Source organism: Camellia sinensis, chromosome 13 (genome assembly GCF_055761805.1).
Source record: "Camellia sinensis isolate YWXY chromosome 13, ASM5576180v1, whole genome shotgun sequence".
Classification (NCBI taxonomy): Eukaryota; Viridiplantae; Streptophyta; class Magnoliopsida; order Ericales; family Theaceae; genus Camellia; species Camellia sinensis.
Window position 1 is genome coordinate 89,752,608 of NC_138973.1, and position 14,597 is coordinate 89,767,204.

Here is a 14,597-nt window from a genome sequence, read left to right on the forward strand (position 1 = left end):
TGAATGACTGGTCTGGCGGATGGGTGGACATTAAGTTGGTGATTGATGAAGTTTGGATCAATACCTGGCATGTCGTAAGGCGTCCAAGCAAACACTTCGATGTTAGAGGTCAAGAATTCCAAGACCTCTAATCTCTCAGTGCTGGACAACGATGAGCCAAGCAAGAAGAATTTATCCGGGTTCTTCTCATCTATTTTTACCTCCACCAAGTCCTCCACCGCTTTCTGATCAGCCTCTTTACCGACGTCCGCGAATAGTTCATTACTTTCTGGTTCTTCCACCGAATGAACATACCCTTTGGCAGCGCGGCTGCCATTCACCGTGGCGAAACATTGCTTTGACATGATCTGATCTCCATAGACTTCTTCAATTATACCGGTGTCGTTGGGAAACCTCATTACTTGGTGGTAAGATGATGCCATCAATCGCATGGCATGCAGCCATGTTCTGCCCAGGATGATGTTGTAAGTAGAGGGGACCTTCAATACCCAGAACTCTACTTGTTTTGTTACGCTTCCTGCTCTGACCGGAAGAATTATTTTGCCGACGGGCCATTCTGGCATGGAGTTGAATCCAATTAGGGGAGAAACTGCAGGTGCCAAGTCTTTGTCTTGTAGCTTCAACTGTTTGAATGTTTCGTAGTACATGATCTCACATGAACTACCCTGGTCAATCAGAATCCGCTTGACGTCAAAATCTTTGACTCGGAGAGTGACAACCAGAGCATCATTGTGAGGACAGTATATTCGATCCAGGTCTTTATCCGAAAAAGACATGATGTTTGTTGCCTCCCGTCTTCACTTTCTTGGTGGCAGGTTGGGCACCTAGCACTTCTCTAAAGTGCTCAGCCTTTTTGATTGACCCTCTGAGCTCGCATACGCGCTCAGGCTCAAAAACTCCATGTATGACATTGATAATACCTTGAGGCGGTGCATCGATTGGCATTCCGTTGGGATGGTTATTATGATCTTGGAGGGCTGGTTGCGTCCCTCCTTCAATATATTTGTCCAAGTGGCCTGCTGCCACCAACTCTTCCAAGTGTTGTCTTAACGGTGTGCAATTCTCAGTTCGGTGCCCCTTTTCTTTGTGGAAGGTGCACCGTGATCTGTCGTCGTAATCTTTCTGAGCTTCCCCTAGCTTGGCTGGCCACTTGACGAAAGGCTCATCTTTTATTTCGCTCAGAATCTGATATATTGGTTTTTTGAACACCGTTGTTATGGCAGTGCGGATTCTTAACCATCTTTTGTCTGGGTCTTCTCCGTTATCTCGTCTGCCACGCCCGTTTTTATTCTGCCGATCTACTGCATTGACCTTTGTTGAGGTCTTCTTTTCTGGTACTGCGGTTGCACTAGATTTTGCTTTGGCATGTGCGCCATCCTCTTCTACCCTGATGTGCTGATGCACTCTCTCCATCAGGGCTTCCATGGTAAGGGGTGGCGTCATGGTGATCGAGTCCCTTAGTCTGTTTCCGACTGGAAGGCCTCTTTTATACTGCGCAATGGCTAGATTGGTGGGGCAGTCTCCAATCTGGTTGAATGTTTCCCAGTAGCGACTGTTGTAAGATCTGAGGGTCTCTTTTTCACCCATGTCGATGGAGAGCAACTGGTCTATTTCCACCGGCGTTTTAGTGTTTGTTCGAAACCTTGTTACGAACGCTTCTGCCAATTGGGCCCAGGAGGCTATGCTGCCCTCTGGGAGTTTTTCGAACCAAGTCAAGCCTAGGTCGCCAAGGCTTGACGGGAAGAGTATACACATTAAGGCCTCGTTTCGCCTGTACACAGCCATGACTTGGCGAAAGTGGCTCAAGTGTGAATACGGGTCCGTCTTCCCTTCATATGTAGTGAATTTCGGCTGAAGGAAGCTTGATGGTAAGGGCGCGTTTTCAATTGCGGGAACAAACGGCGAAGTCTGTAGTCTTGCTAAGGCTTTGTCCGTTGGTTCATATGCTGGGCGCGGTATCGGCATTCCAACCTCGACGCTTCCATGCGTCCGAGGAGCCAACCGTTGTAAGGCAGAGACTCTGTGTGGATCGCGTGCCCTGGCATCCTCTTTGCATCGTACTTTTTCTTCGAGCACGGTTCGTAAGTCGGATGACCTGGGCAGCTCTGTCTGTCTAGATCTGGTTTGGTGTGAGTGCGAAGGCCAATACGTGCTTCCTTCAGTGTACGATCTTTCAGATCTCGTCCTCTCAGACCTGGAGCGACGAGTTCTGGAAGATAAGGAATGAGTGTCGCCTGTCCTGAGGCTTCTGCTCTCTCCTTGGGAGGGTGGAGTATTCCTACTACGATTCTCTGAGTGGCGAGGGGGCGTCTTGTGCTTGCGCCCCTCTCCTGTCGCCACATCTTTAGTCTTCATCTGGCGTTTCAAAGCCTCCATGTTCGCCGCCATCTTCCGAATTAGTTCATCTTGCTCCTTTATGCGATCTTCCAGGGCTTGAGGATCAATCCTTCTCCTTTGCCTGTCAGGACTTTGAGAGTGACGAGGGCTGTTATTCCGCCTTCCCCTGCCACTCCTCCTGGAGTTATGTTGTTGGGGCTCCAGATCTGCCATAGGAGGGACAGAGGGTAATCCTTCTCGCCTTGCGCCCCCGTCTGGAGTTAGCCCGTCGACGGCGGACTGCGGTAGTTCTTCAATGTGTGCCATTGATTGAGAAAAAGAGAAGCTTAGTCAAGAGGTTTTTGTTCTTGTCCGTTTGTTCCCACAGACGGCGCCAATTGTACGGGGAGGAAATAATTCTCCTCGTAGAATCCTGTTGACCAAGTCCACACTCCTCCGTACGACGTCGCTTTATCACCTGAAAACACAAACGTGAGCTAGCCGGCGGGTGTGTGCCGGAAACCTCTTCGATGCCTAAGTCAGTAAGCTTGACAAATAGACAAAGTTTTATGTTCTCAGAAAGAATTGTGTTCAATTACCCCCTCCAAGGTGATGCTTGTGAGCTTTTATAGGTTTCGAGTGGCATAATCCTAGTAGGACCTTTATTTCTCCATGCAGAGTCCTCCTAGGATTCATACTCCTAAAGGATAATGCTTATCCTTTTACACCCCCCTCCCCACTGCTTAAACCAAGTGGGATGGTTTTCTTCATGGCCGAACTACCATTTGACCGAAGTAAAACTGGCTATGCTGAGCCACAAAGTAAGCCGAACTATCCTTAGTTCAGCCCTTCCCTTTACTCTCCTTTATATCGGTTTCTCATCTGTTCAACTCATGGTGTGTTTGGACCGAACCAACGACTCTCGACCAGTATAACTCCCTGACCGGTACACCTCTAAGGCCGACATAACTTCAAGGCTGGTCTAACTTCAAGTTGCTCCCGGACCCGAAGTACATTTACAACCCTCTAACCGAAGTAATTTTACCTCCCTGGGCCGGAGTAACTTTGTTTCTCCTAGGCCGGAGTAACCTTGCTCTCCTGGGCCGGAGTAACCATTACGGCCTTTTTACTTAGTCCTTCGCACTTTGGGCCTCAAAGCCCACTCGCAGCTCGGCCCAATTTTTCCCAAAAATTACCCTCTCAATTAGTAAAATGCTTATGATAACACGTGTTGACAAAAATGACACAAGATTAAAATATTGTAAAAATAAAAAATTATTCAAGAACAAGGAATTGGTTGTCCAAGGTTATACAGAATTCCAAATTCAGTTTTTTTTTTATATTGAATTTTACTAACTGTTTTTGTAATTTAGGGCTGATATTAATTATAATATATTTGATCTTAAATTTTGAATCTCATTTTAAATAAAAATAATTGAAGATATTATTATTCTATTTCAAAGGTAAAGTCATCAATTTGATAAAATATAAATTAATTTAACAAAAATAAATGTCAAAAATTTATTTTAAAATTTTTAAAACTTATTTCTATCACCGAAGATAAAATTATATAAAAATGATAAATATTGTATATTTTTATTGAAATTTTTATTGATAAATCTTATTTAAGAGTGTTTTAACCTAAGAAATCCATGAAGAAAATTTATAACCTACTTAGTCCCATGTATTTATACATTTATTCCATAAGGTCCTTTTTATTGATTTACACTATTGTCTTAGACTCTTATACGCTTATATTTAATGTTGATATACATTACACACAAAAATTAAATATAGTTCTTTATTGATTGTCATTATATTTTGGTAGTTCCTATGCATCCAAATGTTGACTGTACGTGATGATGTGAATGTCCACATTAGATGACGTGAATGTGAATGTTCACATCAGATGACGTGAATGTTCACACTAAAACATATAAATGTGAATACAAATGTTAATGTTCATAATGTTAATATCAGATAACGTGAATGTTCACACTAAAACATATAAATGTGAATACAAATGTTAATGTTCATAATGTTAATATCTATATTCTAGAATGAATACAAATGTTAATGTTCATAATGTTAATATCTATATTCTAGAATTCATGTAAACATTCACATTTATATGTTTTAGTGTGAACATTCACGTCATGTTTATATTCAAATGAAAGTTGAGGCTTGTAGTTGTGTAATTTGATGCAATGCCGATGTGAATCTTAACATCACCTTTATCACAACGTCATCTGATGTGAACATTCATGTCATTTAACGTGAACATTCACGTCATCACGTACAGTCAGCATTTGGATGCATGAGAACTATAAAAACATAATGACAATCAATGATGCATGTGAACTACTAAGGAAGTGATTGAAATCTCTTCCAATCATTACCCCCACCACCCTCGCACACATGTGGGGACTAGTGATTGGAGGAGAAGAAAAAAAAAAAGGCCAATCAGAGAGAGAGGGGGTCGCGAGGGTGCCCCCTTGTGGGGGTCTAAGTCATTTTTCGGAACTACTAAAACATGATGACAATCAATAAAAAATTATGTTTAATTTTGTGTGTGTAATATATATCAACATTAAATAGTGGTGTGTAGTTAATGCATTTTTTTGGAGTGAAGATATAATGATAATCAACATTACATATCAACACTAATCGGGCATGAGAGATTTAGGGTGTTTTGGTCTTCTTATCTCAAATAGGACCTAATGGAATAGTCAAAAAGAATATGAGTTGGATGAAATAAAACTCTTAGAAAAGAGATTTATCAAAAAAGCTCCCATTTTTATTTGTTTGCCAAATTAATTTTTAGTATGTGTTTAGATGATAATTATGTAATGAATGTTTGTTTTTGTTGATGTTTTTGAATGATTATCATGTAATAAATGGTTGTATTTGTTATTAAGGTTTCGTTTGGGAAGTGAGTTGATTTTTTGACTTTTTTGGCTATTTTAGTCTGAGGCTAAAAAGCCTTGTTTGGGAATGACTTTTGGCCTTTTTGATTTTTTTGTGAGAGAAAAAATGTAATAATTATGGGTTAGATGTGCTGTTTTGTCTTATTGGGCTAAGAAACCTATTTTGTTTTTTGTAACAATTTAGCCAAAAAAAATTCTCAAATCCAACTTCCCAAACATAGGCTAACAAATACTCTTGAATTGTTATAATGTAATGGATGATTATTAAGCTTTTAATGTGTAATTGATATGTTTAATATATGAAATGTTTTTAGTTTTAAATTTTTTGATTTAATAGACTGAGTTAATAATGACATTAAAGTTGTTACCATGTCTAATTTTTGAAAAAAGAGAAACAAATTTAATGAAAATAAATATATAACAAAATTATTTTAAAAAGTTATTTCTACCATCTCAAAAAATAAAATTATATAAAAACTTGTTTGGTTTGTTTTTGGGAGAGTTGTTTTTGAAAAAAATTTGGGAGAGTTGTTTTAGAATTTTTTTTGGTTTGTTTGGTTGTATATTTTGAAAGTAATTTTGGAGTTTGGGAGTTGGAGATGATTTGATATTTTGTTGTAATTGAGTAGATATGCGTGAGAGAAAAAGTGATTGAGAACAAGAGAGGAGAGAGAAAAAGTGATTGATTGATGTATAAGAGAGAGAAAGTGATTTTGAAAATTTTTTGAGAAAAATTTCAAACCAAACAATTTTTTGAAATTTTTTTTCTAAAACTCAAACCAAACATATCCATATGTTTTAAATTTTTTTTACCAATTTAATTTTTAGTTTCTTAGAAAAATTTTCTGAAAACCAAATTAAATAAAACTTTTTAAGTAAGAAAGTTTCAACATTATTCATTAAAAAAGGTCATTACATTTTAAATAACATATAAGTTAATCAACATACAAAAAAATAAATAAATAAATAAATAAAGTTATATACTTTACCTTTGAAGTGGATTGTGTCACAAAAAAAATATATATATATTTTGATTTTCTTTATATGAAAAAAGATTCAAAATTTAAAATTAAAATTAAAAAATTAAAACTCAAAATAACATTAGTCTCAAATTACAAGGACTCGTAATTTGTTTTATTTTTTAGGTTAACTTATAAATACACCTTTTAAGATTTGATTAAAATATAAATCGCTCATGTGGTTTTGAAAATTATATTCTACCTCCTGAGGTTTCTAATTTCATAACAAATCGCCTATTTTATTAATAAATTATCAAACCAATTAACAGTTTTAATGATATTATAAATATGTTTCAATTAATAATTTAGGTAATTTTATTATTGTATAGAAGAACAATTATGAATTTTTTTTTTAGTGAATTCTGTTAAATAATTTTTTTTAACCAGCAGTATTTGTAATTGAGTTATGCTAGGGATCTCGAATGAATTACTACATATTTTATCAAACCTCTCACATGGTTATGGGACCTACACAAATCACATGTGTGTGGGTCCCATACCCATATGAGAAGTTTGGTAAAATATTTAGGATCTATAATATTTTCATTTGTAATTTTTTAAACTATAAAAAAACAATGTATACTTTAAGCAAATCTTAAATAATATATTTATAACTCTATTTTTTACGAAAATAATTTTTTTTTTTTTTTAAAAAAAAAAAAGGAGCTGCAAAGATTGATGCTTTTTTTATTTTTATATTATTTATTTGAATTTCCCAGAAATGACTAACCGACAACAAAACTTCTTCCCCAATCCATCTCTCTCCCGCCACTCTCCCCAATCTCCACTGCCACGTCACTCCTCCACTACTCTCCTCCCACGTGTCACCCCTCCATGCCATCCTGTCACTCCCCCCACTCTCTCTCTCTCTCCCCCTTCCCCCTCAAGTCCACACACACCATATATACACACACACCGCATCCTCTCTCCACCCAGTACTTGAACTCTCTAAAACAACCTCTCTCTCTCTCTCTCTCTCTCTCTCTCTCTCTAATATCTGTACGTCGCAGTACTCTCTCTGTACGTCACCCTCTCTCTATATATGTATATATAGGCCATGTATAGAGATCTGTAGAGAAGCTGATTATAGTGGTTTCTGTGGTAGAGATGGAGGAAGAGAATAGGAAGAGGCCGGTAGAGGAAGAAGACGACTCAGGAAGAGAGGTTGTTGTTGTTGTTGCCGGAAAACGAGCTCGAACTCCGGCGATCTCAGACGACAGCTTCAAGACCAACACAGACAACGACGATGAAATGATATCGTCGTCGTTGTGCATTGACGAGGAGTCAGTGAGCGAGCTCGCGAAGCTTCTGGAAACTGAGGTCACTTCTCCGGTCAAAGTCAAGTTCATCGACGATCCCTACTCGTCGGCGCTCATCTTCCAGTCATCGTCGTCGTACATCACTATCAACGGCAACGAGGAGTCCTGCGGATCTTCCTTCTCCGACTCCGACTCCTCCGTCATGGCCAGCATCGACACAGGAGGTATCAACATTGGCTTTCTCCGGGCGGCCTGGGGTTTGAATGCCGCGGCGGCGGAGGGGGAGTGTAGTCAGGGTTTTTTGGGGGTCAAAGGAATGGACGGCTTTGATTGTTGCGATTTGGATGAGGAAATGTTGGCGAGGTTTCTGGGTGAAGACTTTTTGGAGTGAAAAAGAAAAAAAAAAGGGGGGGAAATTGTAAATAGGGTTTTGATAGGGTTTTAATGGTGGGGAGGTTAAGGAAATGTGAATGTAGAAGAGAGAGAGAGAGAGAGAGAGAGAGGGTTGTGCACAAATATGAATATAGAAACAGAAAAGTGTACTTAACAGTGAAAAGGTTAAAAGAGAAAGAAAAGAGAAGGAAGACGTTTGTCTTTTATTGAATTTTTGTTTATGCAGGTGCAGGCTGCAGCTGTCCTGTGGGTATTACCTCTCTTTCTCTCTCTTTTATTTTGTTTTTTTATTTTTTAAAATCAATCATGGGAGTGTAAATCAACAGAATTGTTCATGAATATGTTGAAGTTCAATTCGACTGACCCAGGAGTGGGTGGGATTGTGATTAAGGTCGGACGGTTAAGTCTCGAGGTTAGAGCATTTTCAATGGTTTATCAAAATTTTTATTAAATTTGAGTAAAAAAATGATTTTTTTCTTATTCTGATACGGAGGGTTCCAATAGTTCATCAAATTTGCGCCGGGACAACCGGTTAGTCGACCGATGAAGGCAAAAATTTTTTTTTTTAAAAATTATTTGAACCTTTTCAGTGAACTGTCTGAATCTTTTTCCAGGACGATCGGCCGGTCGACCGGCTGGTTGACCGGTAAGGCAAATTTTTTTTTTTTAATTGTTTGAACTTTTTTTTTTGAACTGTTTGAACCCTTTAGTGGTCGACCGGTTGGTCAACCGGCCAGTCAACCGGCTGGTCGACTGGTTGGTCTCCCCCAACGGTCAGGAACAGTGATTTGGTGAAATGCTGCGCCTGTTTTCATTTTGGTGAAAGGTTTGGTGAATTCTCGATTTGATATCGATTTAGGAAAACCGTTGGAGCTCAAAAAAGTGGTTTTTTCACCCAATTTTAAATTTGATGCCAGGTTTGATGAAGCGTTGGAGATAGTCTTATAGAGTTAATTCTCTATTTTGGATTAATTTTTGGGGCAAAACATAGTTGGTTAGGAAGTTGAACTTCAAGTTGTTTAATCAGTACTTTGTGTTGGTTCAATACTTTCTCACTGTACGAATCCTAACTTAAGTGGAGCTTGTCTTGGGAGGACGGGACAAGTTCTAAGATTATAGTCTTTTTGCTCGGAACGGTTAATAGAACACCCCGATGATCTCTGCAAGGGATGTTGACTTGGATCTATGCGAAAGTAGGGAGGATTTTCCTGTAACAAAAAAATAAATAAATTAAAGTTCAATTCGATAAGGGTGAGTTTAAACTCGTTTCGTTTAATTTTTATTTCGTTCAAATTTAAATTTAATTTTTTAAAATTTTAATAAATAAAATTTAATATATTAAATCTCGACTCATTAATTCAACTGTTAATGAATTCGTTTAACATTTATTTAAATAGTAAAATAAATATATTATTTCTATATTAAATAATATAAATATATGCATGAAAATTAAGAAGATATGTTATTTATATATATTTAAATAATATAAATGTAAATAATAGTTAAATTTATTTATATGCAAATAATAATTAATCATAGCTAATACATTTATACAGGTTCATTTTGAGAAGTTAAAAATTAATTTTTTTATTTTTTTTTGAAAAAATGCGTAAAAAAATAAAGAGGTGATATAATTTTAAAAAGTAAAAAAAGTTAGCTTATAACCAGTTGTCAAAATAGACCATAATATTAGGACTAGTTTGGCATGTACTAAATAAGCTAAAAAGTTAAAAAGTCACTATCTTATTTAAGTCACATCATTTTATTTAAATCACATCACCTCTCTAACATATCACATCAAACCCAACCCAAACCCAATCCAAACCCACCAATAAGTCAAAAAGTGCACTTTTTTAGGACATCCCAAACCAACCCTTAGTAGTAAATATTATTATTTTAGTAAGATATTAATTTTTTAAAATATATTTTTATATATTTCATATATAATTGTATAATTAAAATTTCAATTGTAATTTTAATTTTATATGCAAGTATAAATTTATAATTTTTTTGACTCGTTAAAGTTCGTGAACAAGTTTTAGTTTGAGTCAAGTCTAAACTAACTCTATTTTAGTTCGATTAATTAAATTTTTATTAAAATCAAATTTAAATTTGTATCGATTAAAATGTTAATACTCCCTCCGTCCTAAAATATTAGTCCCTTATTTCATTTTTCATTGTCCCAAAATATTAGTCCCTCTTCAAAAATCAAGTACAAAAATAATATAAATTTCCTATTTTACCCTTCTTTTAAATTAATGAACAACATAAAAAGTACAATTATGCATTGATATTCCCAAAAAATGTACTATCAAAAGGATAATTTTGGAAAATCAACTTTTTTCAAATGCAATAATTGTACTACTAAAAAAAGTTAAATTCCCAAAAAAGGACCATTATTTTGGGACGGAGGGAGTAAATAAATTTAAAAATACTAAAATTCTACTCGACTGGATTTATTTGCAATTCTAATCAACCAGTAGTAGAGGCATTAACCACACAAAGCTTTGACCACTGTTTTTGCAGCCTTTTTTTTATTATTATTTATTTATGTACAAATGTTTTTATTTTGAGTAATGATATTCACGTGGGTAGGGTTGTGCAATTTCTACATACGGGGACCTTCTTCTATTTTGAATGGATTAAGAGATAATTATAGGTTTAAAGAGTGATTTTTTAATTAAAATATAAAATGAAAAAAAATAAAATATTTGAAAATGATTTTTTAATTTTTTATAAAAAATAAAAATGTAAAAAGTAAATAGAAGAGAATAAATGTGTTACTTTTTATATGATTTTTTGATTTTATAGGTTTTTTTTAAAAAAAACTAAAATACCTTCTTTTCAAACTCACCATAAATTAATTACGTAACATAATTTTTTATAGTTGGATAAGTTGATTAATTTCTACTCATATTTTCAAAAATTAGTATGCCATTTTTTTTTTTTTTTTTTTTTATAGAAACTACGGTGACAAATGAGTATATGTAAATTTGGCATTTTAAAATAATAAATGTTACTCAATATGTTAAATTTATTATTTTTTTATTTTTACTTAATTTCTTTTTATTCGTTTCTTGTTGGCTGAATTTAAATTAACAGACTAGTAAAAAAAATTGACATATTGTAGCTAGTTGCCAAATTTGGCATACCTCGAGACATGTGAATTGTAAACTCAGATATAGGCAATTCGGGTGGAGTTGTTCCACATGGCAATTTGAGCCTTTGCAATTGTTACATTAGATTTAACATTTTAGGTGGAGATACTCTTATAAGATAAAAAAATAACTTAATTAGTGTGCTTTGTAATATTTCATTAGTCGGAGTATTACATAGATAATATTATATAAAATTCAGTAATTATGTAATAATTTTCATTGCTTAGATGGTGTAATAGTCATTGTATTTATATAGGAGATGATTATTTGTAATTAGTGGAGGTTGTCACATGGTATCATAACCATTCATATGTAATATGGTGTTGCTAATATAATCCTAATTTATTATTTGGACTCCCACATACTCAATATATATACTCCCTCCGTCCCAAATTAATGGTCCCTTTTGGGGAATCCAACTTTTTTTGGTAGTACAATTATTGTACTTTTAAAAGGTTGGTTTTCCAAAATTACCCTTTGATAGTACACCTTTTTGGGAATATCAATGTCATAATTGTACTTTTTATATTATTTATGAATTTAAAAGAAGGACAAAATGGGAAATTTATATTATTTTTGTACTTGATTTTTGAAGAGGGACAAATATTTTAGGACAATGAAAAATGGAATAAGGGACTAATATTATGGGACGGAGGGAGTATATATAATTTTGTCTCAATCTCTTATTTACCAAACCTTTCATTTATTTACACCCCCAACCACCAACTAACTATTCATCCCCATAGAGTTTTTTAGGTAATAATTCATTTTTTTTAGGTAATAATTCATCCCCGTAGAGTTGCCACCATAATTCCTTCCCTAGAGCTAGTGCTTGTAGGTGGTTGTTTAAGTTTGAGGGAGTGGAGTAGTTTTTTTAGAATAGAAGTTATGTTGGGTCATTAGTTAAAATAGTCAAAAAAAAAAAAAAAAAAAAAAAAAAAAAAAAAAAAAAAAAATTTACTCATTCTCTCCATTTATTTTTTTTCATATCATTTTACAAAAAACTAAAAAATTATTAAAAAAATCAATTTTTAGACGAATCTTAAGTCATTCCAATAAAAATTTAAAATTTGTTTGTTAAAGTCCAAAGAATTATGTGAATGTTATTAGCAACACTTTACGAATATAATTTGTCTCATTAGTACTATCCTTTCTTAAAAGATGACATTATCTCTTAAAAGGTAATTATTATCTCGTCACTTCTTTGCTTTTGTTTTGCCGACGCTATCTTCCTAATTTTGCTTGTTTCAAAAAAATAATTAGGATGGGACACCACAAATCAAAACATGTTCCAATTGTCATTTCCACACATGGGTGGGCTAGTTATTTTTTTTAACCCAAGGGTTGTGGCATTGTGATAAGGTCTTGGGGTTTAACTTAAACCCCAAGGCCACAAGTTTAATTTTTCTCTTGGACCAATCTCCTGGGCGAAGCACTGTTGGTTAAGAGGTTGGATCTCAAGATGCCTAATCAGCTACTTGGTGTGGGTTTAATACTCCTCCGCTGTGCGAGTACTGACTTAATCGAAGCTTACCTTGGGAGGTCGGGACAAGCTTCCAGGTTATAGTCTCTTACTCGGAACGGATAACAGAACACCCTGGTGATCTCCTCATGGGGCGCTGCCTTGGACCTGCGGGAGGGTGGGAGGATTTCCCTGTAACAAAAAAAAAAAGTTATTTATTTTATTTTTTTGTGTCATGTCAAGAAAATCTAAAAAATTTATTTGAAATGATTTAAATAAATATATTTTTTGATTTTCTATAAAAAGATATACAAAAAATAAAGAGATGATAAAACCTAAAAAAGATAAAAAAAAATGTGTGTATATAGCACATTCCAACCCTTGGTGTGAAGCTTTCATGTGTACAAGATTTGGCTTGGTAGTGGGTGCTAACTTAGTTGGAATGTGCTAAGTTATGATGCAAATTTCACAAGGTCTTTGAACTTTATTGGTTTTAGTTGTAAAATCAAAATTTTATTTTGTTGATAAAAAAATGCCAAATAATAAATGATATGATGCAATACTTTAAAATTATAAAAGCACTTAATTACAAGACGATTTAACCATAAAATATACTACTATAGTTCTTTAAATATATATGCTCATTTAAAATTGATTTATTATAGAAATGAATAACATTTTTATATATTTTTAAAACTTAGATAAGTTTTCAAATTAAATATAAATAATTCATTATTCGACTTGACTCAAGTTGCTTACGTACTTACACCAAGATTGCCACTTGTTAAAATTGAAATATTACAATTTTAAACATATTGAAATTTAAAATAGCACGACACAAACTTTACACCTTTTTTAAATATTTTTTTTCTCACCCCAAACACATTATTGGTGTTCTAGACTAGAGCTTGTTTTTCTGTATTTTTTTCCTTCCATGTTATTCTGCTCATTGAGTGCCTTCTTTATGCTGATTAGGGTTGGGGGAAAGTTGGGTATTGAGTATAAACTTTGGTTTTTTCTTTTTGCTTTTTTAAGCCTCCGTTTGGGAAGTGGGTTGGCTTTTTGACTTTTTGGCTTTTTTGGCTATTTTAGCCTGGGGCTAAAAAGCCTGGTTTGGGAAGGGCTTTTTGGCTTTTTTGGCTTTTTGGTGAGGTGTGATGTTGTTAAATGACGAAATTGCCCTTTTCCATTTTTTTGATTTTTTTATTTGGGTTTGGATTTAGCATATTTTCGGTTTTTTTTTTTTCTTTTTTTTTTTTTTTTTATTATACAAATTTGGCTTTTTGTTGGGAACAAAAATTTGGTTTTTTTCTTTTGGTATTTTTTTTTCCATTTTTTGATTTTTGTTTAAATTTATTTATTTATTTATTTTTGGATTTGGCATTTTTTTGTTATTTTGTTTTGGTATTTTTTTTTCCAATTTTTGATTTTTGTTTAAATTTATTTATTTATTTATTTTTGGATTTGGCATTTTTTTGTTAAATTTTTTAAAAAATTTTTTTATGTTATCTTTCGATTTCACGTATTTTGCTAATTTTTTTTTTTTAGGGTTTGGATTTGTCTTTTTTTTTTTGTGTTTATTTTCTTTTTCTTTTTTTTCATTTTGGGTGTCGATCTGCCGACTTTTGATTAATTTGTTAATTTTTTTTTTTTTTTTTTTTGGAATTGAATTTGCCATATTTTGGTTCTTCTTTTTTATTTTAATTTTGTTATGTTGGGGTTTCGATTTTGCCTTTTTTGTTGTTTTGTTTTTTTGGAGGGGGGTTTCGCTTTGGCATTTTTTGCTTTACGTTTTTTTTTTTGACAATTTTTGTATGTTGTGTTTCGATCTCCCGAATTTTGCAACTCCAAATTTTTTCTTTTTTATTTTTTTAATTTTTTTTGTTGTAGTTTGGCGGATTTTGCGTTAACTTTTTTTTTTGTTTGACATTTTTTTATTTTGCGCTTGGATTTTTCATATTATGCTTAATTTTTTTTTCCTGTTACTTTTTTTCATTTTCGGTTTGGATTTGGGGTATTGTGCTTAAATTTTTCGGTTTTTATTTGGGAATTTATGTTTTTGT

At 33.9% G+C, this 14,597-nt stretch overlaps 1 protein-coding gene across 1 annotated transcript; it reads left to right on the forward strand.

Annotated features, from left to right (window-relative positions):
- Positions 1 to 7,180: 7,180 nt before the first annotated feature.
- On the forward strand, positions 7,181 to 8,237 carry LOC114285084 (uncharacterized). Its single transcript, XM_028228079.2, has one exon. The coding sequence runs from the start codon at positions 7,370 to 7,372 to the stop codon at positions 7,910 to 7,912; it is 543 nt and encodes a 180-aa protein (XP_028083880.2). The 5' UTR covers positions 7,181 to 7,369; the 3' UTR covers positions 7,913 to 8,237.
- Positions 8,238 to 14,597: the final 6,360 nt, after the last annotated feature.